The sequence below is a fragment of the Lineus longissimus genome, chromosome 11, assembly GCF_910592395.1.
Source record: "Lineus longissimus chromosome 11, tnLinLong1.2, whole genome shotgun sequence".
Lineage (NCBI taxonomy): Eukaryota > Metazoa > Nemertea > Pilidiophora > Heteronemertea > Lineidae > Lineus > Lineus longissimus.
Window position 1 is genome coordinate 12,890,642 of NC_088318.1, and position 18,588 is coordinate 12,909,229.

General features: G+C 41.4%; 1 protein-coding gene across 2 annotated transcripts in view; it reads right to left on the reverse strand.

The window, feature by feature from the left end:
• The window catches only part of LOC135496008 (neo-calmodulin-like), a 39,231-nt gene that overhangs the window by 19,781 nt on the left and 862 nt on the right, over positions 1-18,588 (reverse strand). The window contains exon 1 of one of the 2 annotated variants that reach the window (XM_064785108.1): positions 8,347-9,009. The exons of the other annotated variant lie outside the window; for it this stretch is intronic. Coding sequence (XP_064641178.1) covers positions 8,347-8,460 — 114 coding nt within the window. The 5' untranslated portion in view covers positions 8,461-9,009. Of the gene's footprint in view, positions 1-8,346; positions 9,010-18,588 lie in introns of those variants that run through there. 2 annotated transcript variants of the gene reach the window in all.

Genomic DNA, 18,588 nt, shown 5'->3' on the forward strand with positions numbered 1-18,588 from the left:
TTGCCATCGAGCTAAAGATTATAGTTACCGAACTGTTACCAACCAATCTCCTATCTGAAGTATGTCGCAACTTCACTTATTACCTTTTCCAGACAATTCTATATGGTCTATCTGAAAGAGTTCCCGTTCTTAGTCTCATACATTACCCGTTCAGCCAATATCCCCCAAAAGTCTTCTAATGAGAATGCTCTCGCTACCAAAACAAGGCGAAAGGTTGCCTGCGAACCCAATCTTGTGTCTTCGAGGTCTAACACGATTTCCATTGATTTGAAACTGTCTCGCACTATATATATCTGTGATAGAATGTCGGTAAAATGTTCTCGTCTCAAAGGAAGATTATAGGCAAAACCTGTTAGGTTTGTTCAGAAATAAAAATAAAATGAGATTGACCCTTAGTTCGTTGTATTGGTGTGTGCAAAAAGGCCTCAAGGTCATGCGGATGGCGACTGACATACCTTATGGTTCATTTGTATTGTTTAAATAATCCTGGGGTGGTACAATATAAGCCATGTGATATTAATTTCTTACTTTTCAGTTCCAATTTGACCAAGCAGCTTTTGGGAAAAAACATGCGTTAAAGAGGGCAGCCGGGGCTCTGATTGGGGCGAGGGGAGTGGGTGAAGAACACACAATGTGCACGGAGTTTCTCTATACTATCAACTATTTCAATCATTGGCACCAGACACTGGGAGGAGTGTAAGATCAGTCTCTCCTCGAGTAAGCACCGGGTTAGCCGACCCTCGTCAAGCCGCATACGGACTGGCTACACGGCCAGTCCAGTATCGGAGTATCGGGAAATATACATCTACTGATTGATTTTCCTCTCACGCAAACACATTGGCTGATGGTTAAGCTACCCTACTAATTGTCAATATATAGTACATGTGCGGCCACTTGTAGCATTGGGGATTTGGGAAATTAAGAAGAAAAAAATCGATCGCGAAACACGTTTTGATAAATAATTCCGCAGATTATAGTGCTCAGTGACGTCTCTTCTAACATACATGTGTATGTACATGTATCTAAATATTCATCAATCATTCTGGTAAATTGGAATTCAAAACCGATCATTTACTGATCACCGTATATCACAAAGCAAGAACAGAGAGCACAGTCATTTTTTAATGCTCGTATCGAGGTACACCAAAAAATCGTAACATCTATTTTCCACTCCTCGGGAGTCGGACTCAAAGCAACAATATAACCATGCAAAGGATGGAGAATATTTCTAAAAGAACATATAAGCTAACCAAGACATCTCAATTCAGTCCATATAGTTACAAGAATATGAGAAAAATCACCTTCAAAAAGTCTCGGGTTCTAATCAGTTGAGATAAAGATTCAAACCTGATACGTCCATCGTCAGTATTACATGTGCAAGCATCAGGGGCAATTACCCCGGGCGCACACAGACCGACACGCATCTTGTATCAGCCATTATTGAATTTCAGCTCATACCCTTATCGCACTTCATATTTAATTGATTTTCGGAAGAACCTGACGCGATATGTTACCAATCGATTTAAATTCAATTGGAATGCTGGCAGAAGTAACTGTTCACGTAATTTTGGGGCTGGACCGTCCAGCGACAACTGGCGTTCCTTTTTTTCGATCAAATTTTTGTACTGGTATCATGCAGGTACCGAGCTCGCTTTTATATTTCTAGTTTCATAGAAGAAATCGGCCCAGTAGTTGGCGTTTCAGAGCCCCATAGGATATGGACATCTACTTCTGAAAGCCACTGTTGGCTGCCGTCTCAAACAGATCGATCAACCGTCTATCTTTCTTCAATGCACTATCAATACGGCTTCTTAATGAAAAACAACTAAATCTCTATTATGGAATGTGCTGTACCATTAGTCATGATGACAGATTTTGTGCAATGAATTATCAAGTGGAACAAGATTTATTAAGCACTGTAGCGCAATGACAATTTATGCATCAATCTAAAAGAGTTTTAGCTTTGCCACACCTTGTCATTTTCCTTCAGCTGATACTGGTGCGTGGGCTGGAAATGACCTGAAAGCTTAGAGCTCACCGAGGCAAGATACCCATATACATACATGTACATGTTAACCATGTATCTTCCCAGCCAGTTGATAGCAGTTCGTAGACTAGAAACGACCCAGCTTAAAGGCATCTCCATGACATTCATAGAAATTGCCTTATTATTCTCTGTCAGACAAGATGGCACCATGGCCAGTCTGCCTATAAGAGAGTCGAACTGTCAAGCTTTATTAAAGCTTACATTGAATCAGAGTAAGAATAAATAGGTCTGTACCCCATTATTGTGGGCTGGCTTGCATCCAGTTAAAGCAAGATATTCCACTGGTTTGGCTTGCAAAGAAATGCCACCGTTGATGGTACGATCTCCGGTATCGGTCCCCTGAGGTCATGCATCATTGTTCATTGCCTAAAAGGATTTTTTCTGCATGGCCATGATAGGATTATTTAGGAAGATATACGATCTCATTTAGTGCCCGAAGGGAGAGATGAACCATATCTATTCCTTGTCATCCAGCCATGGCAAATGAGTGGGGGAACTCCGAAACCTTCTCAGTGGATTGTATTTCATTTAACCTTTGTTTAGTGTTTGGTAGCAGCTAGCAGCGAAATGGTTTTCGGCCCACACTAATTATTGCCGTTATCACCGTGATATACGGGGTACATATCTATGGTGGCTTACTTTTTTTCTTCTTTTTTCTGTATCAGCTCAAAAACCTTTATAAGCATGTTTGGCCGCAATCTTGACCTGTAAGATGCAAGGTATATAGAAATTGATAATGTTCTTTTTTTACGAGTCCCTTGTAATTGCCAAAGCGAGGTGTACACAAATACGAGTATTTTAAACTGAGTATCAAAATAATTCATGTACATGCTGATATACTAGTATCATTACTTAGGATGCTATGCACTCCAGTGATCCGATGAGGTCATTCCATTATTTTCCAATGGTCAAAGCAAGAAATGTAATGTCGTTACCTTTGAAGAAGCGTATTGATTGTCAAGGAGAGAAACGGATATCAGACTAACGGGACACACGTCGGTCATACCCTTTGTACGCCGTATCGAGTGCAAAAATAAAGATGGCCGTATCCGTATCTGACAGTAAACCCAGGCCAGAAGATTATATTGCATGTTTTGTTCCTTTGTGACATGCCATGTCCATCGCTGGGTGACAATATAATACATGTAGCAACTGCATGACCGCGCTTTGTCATGCTGTTATTTGTGATTTCTCACTGCGCAGTTTCTCCGGTCAGCTATAGCATTTTTTTAAAAACCAACTGACCAATATACATCAAACAGTGTTGTTTAAAAATAAATCCGTAAACACTTTTGATGTTTTACTGTAACGTTCCTTTGGGTTGTCTATTTATAACTAACAAAGAAAAATTAATTACTTTGTTCCTTTTGTTCACAACCTGCAGCCTCGATGATAACCTTTCGATATCGCCACACAACAAAGTGTTTGGTCTTCTAAACTCAAACCTTTACGAGACATGCTAGTCAGGCAAGGGTCCTGTAAGCGCGAGTTGTCGCTCTTTCGGAGTATTGCCAACATTTTCTACCCAATTTTGACGTATGCCTCCAATCAGGAAAGGAAATACCTTGGGATGCACAAGTAACTTGTACTGCATGGCTTTCAAAGATTTGCGTGGCAATTTCTGCTAAAAAAATACTGTCTGATAACATACTGTCTGAGCAAACTAGCTCACTGACAACTATATATACAATTCTTTGTAAGCAACGCCTCACGTTATTACTCCTTTGATGTGATACCGTTTTTTATTATTTGGTCCAATATTGGAGCTCGGAATGCTTGCATTGTACTTGAGAAACAATCGCTTTCCCCATCCTTTTGGTTGCAATCAGAAGGAAGCGCTGCCAATTGAAGAACTCTCTCAGATTGCCAAAACGTTTTGATTCGCAGTTTACAATATCATATTCATCAAATGAACACTGTTGCGCAATTTTCCGCTCCGAGTTACACAGAACTATATGTTGATAGATGAAAAGCTCGAAAATTGCCTTGTTTCATCTGTTCAAGAATGTAATCTTGTCATGTGGTAAGAGAGAAAATAGCCGTGAAGTGCCATGCTAATCTATATAAGGTTGCCATCAGTCTTTAATAAAACACTTCAACCGACGCTTTTTGCTATGTATGTACCCCTTTTGGCTTTGTAGGAGGTCACATCTGCCTCTTTAACCATTTTCTTTAATCAACCTGTAAAAGCTTTCTCAGACCCAAACCGAATTTTCTTCCTCGCCCGGGATTTATATTCGAGTCACGGCTACAGCCCTGAATGTCTACAAATCGGCTAATTTGAAAGCCTACTTCAGTCTCAGACAGCTCCACATCAACGTCCGCAAAAAATTCTGCAGAACATGTTTGAATTTGCATTCAAATAGCCCAAATGGATATCTGGAGAGAAAGTTGCAATGGTTGAAATGCTGGGTTCATTAAATAAATATTCTTGGCACGAAATCGTACAGTTAAATGCAATTGGCATGCCACTGTGGGATTTTATTTCAACGAAAAGTACTTTTTTTATTTATTGTCGTCATAAGAATTTTTGATGGATGGAGCTAAAACCGATTTGAAGTAAAAAGAGTGAGCGTATCAAGAGTTGAATGAATGGGAGAAATTGTAAGATTTATTTCTTTTTAAACTATGCCTGATTGGCCCAAACCCGCGAAACCAAGAACTGTTTAGTGCTACGTCAAGGAACTCTATAGGCAGGAACTAGGTAGGCAAGATAAAGTTACACAAAGTCGCCAATAGGGGTATCTCCCTTCTCAAAGTACGTCAAAACTGTTAATGCTTGTGCGAGGATTATATATAGTGCTGAATCAAACATGACCTATAGCGCCCTTACTGTACATATTAGTCACCCAAAGATGGCCAATTTAACCACTTTCTGCCTACAGACCCACTTTTTAAAGAACACATACATTTCTCATCTCGCCTTGTTTTGACACCCTTTGGAAAATGTTACCCCTTGAAACGGAAGAGACATCTAAAATTGGCATTAATTCAAACGAATGCTAGCGAGATAAGCGAAATGTTTCATTCATTAAACTTTCAACAGGAATCGTAGGAATAAATTGCAAGCAGCACGAAAGGACTATTAAGCGAGCGATGACTCCTGAAAACATCGTTGGAGCCTAAGTGGTTTAGATCTGATGACATCTTGTAGGCGGTTAAGAAATTGAATGATGAATTATCAGAAAGTGTTCTAAATTACACCGGTAAAAATTTGGGAGACGTGATCCTCTTGTATTGAAAACGAACGGTACCGCCATGCGCTTAGAATATCGAAATAGCGACATTATTCGACAGAAGCTTTTATCTCATATGTTGGGGTGACAGACTTTTTTTGAAGGGCTGACGAGTGTACCAACATTTAATCTACTGGGCGTTTCTAATGCAAAATTCTCATCAGCAATTAACACTCTGAGAAATCTATTCGTTATTATCGGTGTTCTTGGAGCAGACAAAACAGAATCGGCAGATAACAATTTCCATGAGCGTACTGGGTGATACAGCATTTACAAGTGTGCCAAATGCATTGCAGCGCTAGTGAACCGACATATTTTTTTCTGGGGGTTTCCTAAGCCAACTTCTCATTAGTATCCCATAGAGAAATTGGTAAAGCTCGACGTTCTTAGAAGACAATGATAATAGCGAATGGGACGAATATTTTGATGTGAGACAACAGACTGTGCCTCTTAATGAGTACATTTAGGAACCGGAGATGATAAGGAATTGATCTCGCTGTGAGAACTTGGTGAGCCCCGAGTCTTTTAAAGACTCTGGTGAGCCGAGCCTTTATGGAAACAGTATAAGCCTGCTTTATTAGCTATTCGCTCGGAAACAATGGCGTAGTAATATGTCTCCGCCAGGATGATTAAGCATCGGTGATTATTGGTGGTCGTGTTTTATTATGTATATTATAGTATCATGAATATAAATCCAAGATGTTTGTCAGTGTCTAAATGGCTGTCCTTGGTTGCAGGTAGTGTTTCCCATAGAAATAATGGAAACGTCACGATAATGTTCTCTACTCTCTTCTCTACCCATTTGCGGGCAACTATACAGCAAATACCACAGATTACCCGCCCCTATTATTGGGGTCCCTGGGCCGTTCTTGATGCGTGAATTTGGGCACCAAGTTGGACCTCTTAACTTTAAACACTTTAAAAAAATCTTGAACTAAAGCACCTACTGATTTATCATGATTTAAAGGGCAGATTTTCCTCTTGAAAACGGCAGATTCAAATGCTACAAAAAGGCTGCCAGACAGGCAATCATCATTGACATACATAACCGAATATTATTGGTAAATTGGAAGTGACTATTGAATTTCTGGTGCAAATTGCACTGTTTGATAACATTTTGGCCGTGTCCATGATAAATTAATTTTGTACTAATTCTCATCCAAGTGCACAGAACACATTATTTGCAGAGAACGATTCATTTCATAACTACGCCATTCTCACAAAATCCTGCTATAGGGAAGTGCTTAATGTCAAAATTTGTCATCATACATCAATTAAATCGCAAACTTTCCATTTACATATCAAGCCGATAATGGTCTTCTAATGGTAGTCTGAAACGTTACAGTTAACCAGCTTGTCAGCAATCGCTTTTCTGGTGTATAGCAGGGATTTGTGGAAGTGTTTACACCTCTTTATCTTATAAGTTTGAGGTTCATGTCAAATAATTTGTACCAGGTTTTATATCAAAAAGAAGTATTTTAAACAGTTCTGGATCATTGAAATGCCTTTTTTAGCTTCTATTGCGTTCGCGTCAGTGCGATCGTACTAAAGACGGCCGTGGCTGCAGATTCGCACTCACTTTGGGATCAAATTACAAACCCCTTTGTCGTTTAAAGTTAAATAGTTTCAACCAAACTGCTTTTATGTCACAATATCAGACTAGTCGACGCCATTCGGAGGCAGTGGCGGCCATTCAAGCAGAGACGGAACGACGTCATCAATAAATAGAGTTCCGGTCCTGCGCAAGGACGATAACTATGTGTATAAGTATATCCCACATCTGAAATAAGTCAAGCAAACGGATTGCCCTCGAAAACAGAATCCAGCACCGTATATAGGCTACATAGGGCTATACTGCAGAAGCTGACGGTTTGCCGTCGACTTCGATAGCTGCCGGAGTTGGCAATCAAGGCAATTGTCAGCCTCTGGTTAACCGTGAAATTGACTCGCTCCATCGAGTGATAGATGATTAAGCATTCTGTCACAGTTAAAGTGGTGGCTGGTAAACTTTATACTATCACTGCCATCCAAAGCCGCGGACTGCAGCCGAAGAGAGAGGGACGTGTCACGTGCATATACATGTATCTAGCTAGTACAAAATCAGTTACCAGTCCAAATAGAATAAGGCTATAATTGGTATTTTTAGAATTTCAAGAATAAGTATTAGTCTTCAACTCCAAAGTCAAGATATTTTTCAACTGCAGTTTTCTGTGTGAAATCACGAAAAATCTTAGCGCCATATTCTTGCGGAATGGTCAGTAATCATTGCTGCGATGCGAACATGACGTTCCCCAGATAGGTTCAACAGATTGATGAAACAAGTGGAATTGGATTTGTACTGTCATTAGTTGTATGTATGTACTCAATGCTCCATGAAGATTCTAACATATCTTACTGTAAAATAGATTGTTCCAGAGATCGTGTAAGAAATCACGCACTATCAGTGCTAAAATGCTGTAATCCTTACCCAAATAAACTTCTCATTTTCTCCTGAACAAAGCAGGACTAATAGCAACATAGCGAAGGTAAAGTATCTTGCTTGCACATACAGCAGAGTTCAAACCAACCAGATTGCTTTGTCGAGCATTTAGGGCAAGTTCGGCGTGCTTGTTTCAATGAAATCAGGTGGACTGGAAGAAAACGCTTGGAAAAAAGCCACATGCACTGATGCCAACTTCAAAGAAAGCTTTATACAAGTACACAGTGCTTCGGGTAACCGATAGTTACTTTAAAGAATTAAGTAAAAATATTTTAGTAAAGAAATCTTCTAACACAACGTACCACACTTCACCAGGCGCTTCGGCGAGAGACCTTGCTTTGGAACGACAAAGACTGATGTCATCTTCACAACATATCCGGTAGCAAATCGTTTTACAGTATAATGATGGAGATAGCAGAGTGACGCCATATCACCATGATCCCAGGCAGTGCCAGGACAGGACGACTTATAGCGAATGGCAGGTAATCCGAAAACCAAAAGAAAGAATGCTGTTTTGAACTTGATTGGCAGCTTCATGCAAAGACACGACAAAAGTACAACGACAAAATGAAAACACTCCTTACCACTCTCTCCCGTGTGGCCAGGTCCGCAGTTTCGTAGGCCTCATACCAATGTCTATGCGACGGAGTGGTGCGGTTCGTCGCCACTGCGTCCATCGCAGTCATCCCGGGGTCCATCGTGCCCCAACTCCAGTCACAACGCCGCAACAATAGTCCGGAAAGCCACGGGGCACATGGATTGAACTCGGAGGTTGTGTAACCTCGCTGCTCTCATAACCAACTGAAGAGCCGTTGGTTGTTGTTATTTGGTTTCAGTGCTTACGCAACTCGCATCGATTCTCCTTGCGGACTATCAGTGAGTTATCCATAGTCATTATCTGGCAAGTCATCCCGAGTCGCAATCATATATACTGCCAGTGATCCAAGTTCCAATCCTTTTATGCTTACATTCCGATATACGTCCCCGCCACTACCGCATTGAACAACTGCAAGTGGTCTGCTTGAGCGAGTGAACTGCACGCCTCCTCCTTCGCCTGCCGCTGGATCTCCCGTGGAGTCGTGGGAAGATCAGTACGTGGTGATTGTACGCTTACGCGTGTCTCTACGCCTCCCCAAGCCACGAATGTAAGCGATCTCAATCGACCTTCTCGGAGCGTTGCCGGTGATTTTGTGAGAACTTGTTAGCGTGCTGCTTCCTCCTCCTCAGTGTACGTAGTAGACACACCAGAGATCAGCGACGGGTTTCATAAGCTAGTTCGGAGTATCGATTTTATCTAAGGAGTGATCCGTTATAGAGCTGCTATTGGTTGGGTATTGGCAGCTCCGAGTCATTGACCGATTTGGTTGACAGGGAGGTAGATGGTGTGCTGAGAAACGACTCTTGTCCGTGATATTTTAAAAGGGGTTCAAGAGGGTGTTCATGTCCGGCTAGATGGTCAAGTTAATGACTTAAGCTAACTCTTACGTCACATTTCACGCTGATGGCTTGGCACACAGGTACTATTTGGATCAGTTATTATCCTTTTTTTAAAGACATCTCACTGAGCGTTTTTCTATTCCCAGCCTGACTTGGTCTTCGAGAGGAACCTGATTGCCATATTGCCTGATGCATGCGTAGGCGTCCCCAGAAAGCATTTAGTAATTCCTGACTTGGTCGTCGGAAGAAAGATAATCAATTATTGATTATTTTTCACCCGAAATATATCACAACTTATATCGAATCACATTGTATTGGTTGTTTTTATTGACCTAAAATACCAATTTATTGATTTGTAATCAACAGAAAGCGGGTTGGAGGATGCTTGGAGCTATACGAATACATGACTGAAGACAAGAAAGAACGCCGTTTTGTTAAATCCAGTTTGACATTTACGCATAAACATGTAGCTACAAAGCGATACGTATGAATTTGAATGATTAATTACAAAATTGAGACACATTGCTAAAAAATCATCGTATGTACTATCAAACTGTCAGAATAATATTTGAATAAATAAATGGACGAGAAAAGGTTATGTTTCAAACAACTACTGAAAATAACAATCAAACACTCTGTTGATTGAGTGGGCGTACTTGTATTTTTTGCTTCAAAGTTTTCACTACAACAACACAAAACATGCAGGTTTTATTTAGTGGTGCTATTATCTGACATTATCAACAAATAATCACCACATTCAAACATTCATCAAGACAAAACACAGAAGTCTACCCTTGATGATATCTAATATATGAAGGCCACACACATGCACTTACCCAACTATATGAGGGTCTAATGATAGTTTGCCAACTATATGAGGGTCTAATGATAATGATCCGATAGAAATTAGAAAAATTGGGTCTGCATGATAAACGATAGAACTACACGTTTGGTTGATGGCCTGAAAATTGCAAAAATCTCCTTCATCAGCAGATAAAGTACTTTTCTTCAGTGGATGAGGTGCCCTTCTTCACTGGAGGTAACATTTTTCAGCAAGTGGCCGAAATCCCAGACTTTGCAGTAGCCGAATCTGCGGGAGAAAGGCGAAACTGCCAGATTTTCCGAACACTCGCAGTTATGGGATTCTTGCCTCACTGGTAACACCTTCGCGTGATGGATCTGATGTGACACCTCAGTAATGTGCCAAGGTGATTCCCAGGTCGGGTGGCTATAAAATGGCGATATATCACACGCCCCCGCGCGATGAAAAAGTGCAAGATACCCTTTTCGTGGCATGTCAATTTCATGCTGTCATTTTGATGTAACATTACGTTAGTGAGATCAGAGAAGACGAAAAACACACCTGAAAAAAGGCTGACTGCGTTAAATAGTTACATTCCCTTTCATAGTTCGTATATTTCAACCAAGGGTTGAAGACAAAAAAGACTACTATACATGCATGCGCAGTACTGAAGGGAAAACTGCACAGCAGCCAACATACTTTTTCAGTTAAGACAATCTGTATACAGAATTGGCCAGTGAAATGGATTTCTATCATCCATCCTCTTGCAAACAAACCTAGCCTATAGCATGACTCCTCCTTACGCATGTTTGAGGGAGTAAGTATATATCGAGTGAAGTGGCCTGATATGTCAGCATAGATTTCTATGGAACCATGAAGTAAGGATGTATTAGTAATCCATGTAATCCAAACTCTTTATTATATCTCAGAATCAACAGTACAAAGTAGATTATCGAATATTGTCAATATTTCTAATCACTGGCGCCATATTTATCCGCTGAGAACATGCCAGCTTTCTCTGAAGAGACAGCTGAGAAGAAATCCTTCCCTGCTCCCATTTCATCAATACAAAACAAATTTCGTGCACAACTGACACAGATCACACACAGCCATCTAAAGTCTAGTTTGACTGAAAGCTGCAGAAAGCCATGTTGAATCACGCCATTCTTTCCAGATTACAAATGCGATTGATGACGTCACATGCCGCTGCGATGGGCTTGATTACGACGGAAATAAATCGGATAACAATGAAACTGGAATTTCACCAAGGGCGACCATAGTCATTTCTAGGAAATATCGACAACCAGCGTTCGTGGGCGGCGATCACGGCGCCCTGATTAATTGAAACTGGGAAGGCACAATAGACTGCTGACGAAACTTCCGTCGATCAAGGACATTTTATAGAACTCGTCCTTGCTTCGATGCTCTAGATACATTTGGCTTGATATTGTCAACAGCCTCAACGTTTGTAACTGTAGTTTCAGGGTTTTTTCTGTTATCCGGTTTCTGGTAGAAACTGGAAACAAATGGGATGACGAAACTTCCGTCGATCAAGGACATTTTATAGAACTTGTCCTTGCTTCGATGCTCTAGATACATTTGGCTTGATATTGTCAACAGCCTCAACGTTTGTAACTGTAGTTTCAGGGTTTTTTCTGTTTTCCGGTTTCTGGTAGAAACTGGAAACAAATGGGATGCTTATAAAACTCCCTTTAATGTAACAAAAAGAGAATCAAAGATACTGGGTAATTGATATTTGAAATATGATGGGTATATCACCCACGACCGTTCTTGCCCTCTAAACTTGAACAAAATTCGATTGGCGATAGAAAATCGGATGCAGTGCAATCAAAACTTGACGAATGTTTGAACGAACCAATACTTCCAAGAATCGACCATCCCCAAACCAGCAAATGGCAGAGAGCGCCAATTCACGAACAACATCACGTCAAAGCAAATCGACTTAGACGCCCACGAACCATTCTCCAAACGCGAGATTATGCTGCAAATGGCACTGGTTTTTGCAATTTTGCAGGTCTTCTTTTGGAGATAACATCATATCGCGGTTTATTCCCTAACAACTCTTCGATCATATTGTCTGATATTATTAACGTTGATCCATCAAAGTGATAATGGCGACCTTTTCTACGAAGCTTGTCATCAAACGGCTGATTATCATGAACAAAGTTTGATTGCAAGAGCGATGAGACAATATTCCCTTAGGTAAGTTTGTTGCGGCGTGAGTATGTCGGTGTAATGTTTTTGAGGGTTTCCGTTTCTGAGAAACGAAACTTAAAGACATAGATTGAAACGTGTTTCAGTGTTTCCCCCTGATGAAAAGTCATTGCCTCGCTAGCTGTCTTTTGTATGGAAACACTGAAATATGGAGGACAACCACAGACGTTACACCAGGAGAAAGTGAATGAGCAATGTCAATGAACTCGAAGAGTGCTAGCCAGCTAAATTCATGTGCAGGAATTCCTCTATAGGACCAAAAAAACTGACACGATAGGGCCTACCGGAAAACCAGCGGAACTGTCGAGAACTCTTGATTTTTGAAAGTCGCTCCACCTTATTCGTTTCCCAAATAAGGTGAGAAGCCTTTCAGCGCGAGCGTTTCCACTTTCAGCACAGGATCATAAGATCCGGGGTGAAATGCCTCGCGATGAAAAAGCCGCAGCTGATGACCCTACCGACCTTGATCGATGCAGAAGTCATTGGTGGTGTTTCCGTTCCTGTCAGTGCCAAGCAAGGGTGCCGATGCATTAACTATATTTGATTGCTTCATTGAGCTAGAGTGATTGGATAGTTCGGATTGGACGAACCAATAAATCACTGGTGCATTCCATCTCGTTCAGTGCCAGGAATTCTCCGACTGGATAGCTTCTGTTGAAAGTCATGATTTGGTTGGGAAATTCGACGGCGGCTGTGAGTGGCAAAATGGCATCAATATGCCTCTTTTTATATATGTGTATTCATCAAATTCTTGCTCATTTATACGCAAAGCATGCAATCAATTAGCCACTTTACTGATCTTATTTAAACCAATTGATGATGCAGATCAGTCTACACGAATGCACAGTATTTTGATGTTCTTCCTTTCTATCATGCTCTCAGATTCAGACGCATGGCCATGAAAAATAGAAGCAAATTAAATGAGTCACTGCATCAGGCCAGTTGGCGTTGGACTGATTCACGTCCTGATGACGGCTTCCGGTTTACTTCCAAAGGTCATATTTATTCCTGCCTACTGCTTTTGACCCGGTTTCAACTTGTTCCTTCTTCTTGATTGCGTTCGATAGTAGTTCAATTAAATACGTATACCCCGTTCTGGTATATTAAGTAAACAGTTGAATAGAGCTTCCTCTTATTCCTCCAGTGTTTGGCTGTCTGGTCTGAGACAGCCAAACCAGTCTTGAACAATATGGCCAGGAGTATGTTCCTGGTAAATGTCGATCAAAGCGACAGTCTGGTGTACCTCCGCTATACCGTTGTTATTGAGGTGGCTGTGAGACAATATCCGGTACAAGCATCTTGCCGAGACCAAAGAAGACGTCCAGCCAAACCAGTCTTGAACAATATGACCAGGAGTCTGCTCCTAGTAAATGTCGATCAAAGCGACAGTCTGGTGTACCTCCGCTATACCGTTGTGATTGAGGTGGCTGTGAGACAATATCCGGTACAAGCATCTTGCCGAGACCAAAGAAGACGTCCAGCCAAACCAGTCTTGAACAATATGACCAGGAGTCTGCTCCTGGTAAATGTCGATCAAAGCGACAGTCTGGTGTACCTCCGCTATACCGTTGTGATTGAGGTGGCTGTGAGACAATATCCGGTACAAGCATCTTGCCGAGACCAAAGAAGCAGCAATTACATATTACTTCTCCTACGGTGCCTCCAAATGCCGGCGTGTTACCTCTCCATCTCCCAGTGACACTTCGGAGTAGGGAAACGAGCAACCGAGCCGGCGGCGCAGCGCAGTCTTCTCAATCACAGAAACTGTATCTAAGAATGAGATTGACGATCCATGGGGCTATAGACCGATCAGTATTCTGACAAAAATGAGTTATGAGTGCAAGCTGCGGAATAAAGAACATTGCCGGAGAGACACTGCCCTTTCTGTCCAATTGCCGTTCTGAATATAACGTGACATCAAGGATTTACTTTCATCCCGTGGTAAAGTAATGGTGAAAAGCCCGCGCCTATCAGTAAGTAAACTGCCGTAAAGAATAAAATAGCGACATTTATTCGACAGTTCGGCTCTCTTGGATGCAAGGCGAGCCTGGGAATTGTCTGCCACAACATACACAGCGACAAACTGGCTGGGTCGTTACGTCTTGTCCCAGAGTCGGTTTTTTAACAAGCGCATGGGCGGCGCTTAGGCATGCACTGCATGTCCATCATCTTCAAATAAATGAGAATGTTCACAACTGACTCCTACTTGGGCTCACTTGGGCGCATGAATAACATTTGACGTAAACTGGCCTCAAAAGATTCCGTGTCAAGAACAAAGTAAAGGCCAAGAACGCGATGGGGGAAATTCCCATCATCTCCGGCCAATCTTTTCTCACTCATTTGAAAGGCAAATGCCGATATTGGTCGATATGTCGTCCACCTCAGTAAACATTGCATCATTCAGGGGCTAGCATACATCACGGAGCCGAATTTGTAACAAATTGGTTGACAGTATGGAGATATCGTCAAACTTTCTTTTATATTTTTTGTAGGACATGCCGATCTATCGGCGTTGAGCGTATGTATCACTCTGGAGGCGAAGACTGGAATGACGCACACCGCTGATAAATCGGCATGTTTGTGGGACAAGGAGACTTTAGGCCGGATTTCGTCTATATATTCTTTTGCGTGAACGTTGCCATTTGGCAAGGAGAGAGGTTGTCATGGCTGTTTCCAGTGCGCACAGTTTCCTTATTTTAAGATACCGCACTGTATTCATAGTCACAGGCTGACAAGATTTAGAAGTTGGATTTAATTTGCAGATAAAAAGACGAATCGTGTATTTTAACATCACCCGGAAAACAGGGTGTGAATATTGAGCTTCAGTTTATTTGAACTCTTTATAAAATCTGCCTGGGGAAAGTTTTATTGGGAGTGGCATCTGATTCTGGCCAACTTAACCTGCAAAAATGCCCTTGGATAACGGATAGCCGGCCTCTTTATTCATTTCCGGTTCCCGGCTTACAAAATGCAACACCTGAACAGACATCGCACCATTGATCTTCAACAACCCCACCAAAGAAAAGGGTGAAAATCATGCTGTGTTACACCCAACGGACCATTTTGGCTTCAGTTTGCCTCCAATTTGCTTCCAGAATCTTTCATTATCTCTCATTATGCGATACTCGTTCCTGCAGCTTGATTTCTGCTTCTAAGATGCATTATTTATCAACCAGTAACGGTCGTATCATTCTTCTATCTAGCAGCCGCCACATTTCTCATCCATCATACGCCTAATAAAGAATTGTCAAGTATTTGCTATGAGCTGAATTTCGTATTGCGTCTTGACTAGCATAACACGAATATTCGTCATGTTCGGAGATTGCACCAACAAAAGTGTATAAAGGACGATAAGGCAATGGCATACCAGTGAACACTCATGCTACGTTTTTACGAAATGGCCTGTGTTCTGCTGCCATTCCTCTTAGTTACATCGTTGTACGTTTGACTGAGGACCAGGTGCGACATCTTAAGACACTGCAATGTCCCCAAATCTGAACAATAGCGCGTAGTCTACGTTCCAGTAGATCCGGTAAGTTTTCTTGACTCGTTTCGAAACGCTTCTTTTCACAACCGGAATGACCGCGCTTCCCCGATAGATCTATAGCAGAACGCAGGTTACATGTACGCTCTATGTTCAGATTTGAGACATACATGTACACAATGTGTTATAGATCCCGACCAGTCAGATATATTGTACGTCATTGATTCGCCATCCTTCCAATAATGAAACATCGATTAGCTAGTAGGATATTGGAAACAAAGACGAATTACTGATATTTTTGGTATTTGTGGATATTTCAAGAAATCGACATGACCCTTTACCCTGCAGCTGCTCACCCAAATCTCGACTAGGAGTTTAAATGGGCAACGGTAGGAAAGGGTCAATTGAGCGCGGTATAATCAGCGAGATACTTCTTGAGATCCACTGAAGACTTTCAGGAGAGGTTGTGATGAGGTAGAATGTCACCTGATCTGGCTAAAGAAGGTGCTAGAAACAATTACCCGTTTTTATACAGAACAATCAACTTGACTTGGTGACGCCAAGCGGAGAAAAAAAATCACCTTGTTCTCCTATCAAAATCGGAACCTCTTTGGTATCTTTTCTGATTTACGCTCCTCAGACCGTATTCTCTATAAACAAAAATTTAACGCCCGGAAAGTAATACTGGAGCCAAAGCAAATTGTAACAACTCTTACGTAACGTTATCGACTGACGTTTTTGTAGCTTATACTGCTCGGCCGTATGTCAAGAGAGTAATGTAAATACATGTACATGTAAATGCACACAAGTTAACTTCTCTGCGATTATTGTCTTACAATGGTTTATGTAATAATCCCAACCATCTCGTCTCAGAATCCACAGATCGATATTAGGTCGAGATATTGACCGATCATAAGACTGAGACGTGTGACCTTGGGGTGACATTGACCGGTCTTGAGACCTTAACGAGGGTCATGGTAATCATGGAAGTCGGGTATAAGAGAAGTGCTGTCGGCATGGGCTGCACCGTAATGTAAATGTCGTTTTCGGCATTTTGGCGAGTGATACCCCATCACCTGGTTATTGACCAGCTAACTGATATATTACTTCAGCCTTATCAACCGGAGTATCTCTAAAACCAAGGCAAATACTATATAGTATATGCTACGGTTATTGATTTATTCGAACGCCGCCTCGATGAACTAGCTAGAACTCGAAGAGCAGCTGAATAACCTACTGATAAAAGCCATCGCCATCCTCACTGTCCTTCCCATAAAAGAGGGGTTTCTATTGACAATCATTGGTGATACCTTATAGATCACTTCCTGGCAAGACCCTGGTGTTTCCGGTTAACAACGCACTTGCAAGACCCCATGCACGTGTTTATCGTTAAAAAATTACTTCGCCATCGACAAGATACTGGTACAAGACAGCTCAAATAGTAAGATTCTTTTGCAACTCATTTTACTAGTAAAACCGATTCTGTTGAAAGAACCGTTATCGCTTATACTACATGGTAAGCAAGGTAGTTTGTTATTCCTGGTAAGCAGAATATCATAGTCTGAATACATGTGATATCTCACAACAGGAATGTGTTACAATGATGTGTTTGTGTAAGGAACACCTCAAGAAGATAGTTGGGTTAGGCTTCCGGGGATTAGTATTATTGTACTGTAAATGAATACTTCGCAATTGTTTTGAGGACATACCTAGAGTGAGACAGAGAACTGTGAAATCTCAAGAGTAAGGTGGGAGAGCCTCATATCCAAGTGTGAAAGAAGCCTAGCCAAGGACTACCTGTTAAGAATGTATACGGTACCGCACGGGAATACGTTCAGTCTCTGAATCAAGATCTGGATTAATTAGGTCTAATACCTACTGCTTTCTCACTCACATGAGAACATCTCACCTCTTGCGATCACAGAGTGAGGAAGGTGAAATATCGCGCAGAGTGCGTATAGGCATATACATGAGAAAATTGCTCATCATTGCACAAACTGCATTGCAATATAGCAAACTATGTGATCTGGTTACCAGGTAGGTCACCTGAGGAAAGTGTTTTGGACAAGATTATCAAAATTTGTATGAATTTCACGAAAAGTCGATTATATCAGACGACTTGCAAAAGCGTGAACTAAAAAAACATTGATTCTGTTATCGGGAGAAATGTTTAGATGTATCATGTAGGAACGATTATCATCTTGTATCATTGGTTTCTGTACAGCCGTGTGCCTCCAATCCGTTTGAGATCAGACAAAAAGTGGGGCATTTTATGGGGGTTTTATGGAGGCCTGATAAATGGCAAAATACAGCATTCTTCCGGATATTACCGGGAGTCTGGGCAGGGTGTTCTGGGGCAATTTCCCCGATTGGTATTTTATGGCAGGCCTTTCAGGATGGGTTGATAGACCTCTCCTTGGCAGCAATCTCACAGGTTAAGTGGTGCCATGATGGGAAGGCAACTCCATCAACCACTATTTATATTGCGGATATGTACGGGTTGCTGGTAAATCACAGGTAAGACAGGCAGAAAGAAACCTGTTCGAACAATTTCTCATTTCTCCAAGATACTTAGGGAAGCATATGAGGAACATATAGCTTGACTACGTGCCAGCATATATACTGGGGTTGGGGGTTTCGCATATCGCACGGCACAGAAAATCATGTTAATCCTCATTGTAAATAATTCACCACGATCAGCGCGATGCCCGAGTGTGAAGTACAGTCTTCCCCACACATGTCGAAACCGTATTTGTTGAATAACTGAATTCAAGTCGACTTGATGTCGAAATCCAAATTTATTCCAACGTTATTTCCAATACATTTTAGTGCATAACTCAACGTTTTAGAAGTCGAAATTCAGCAAAT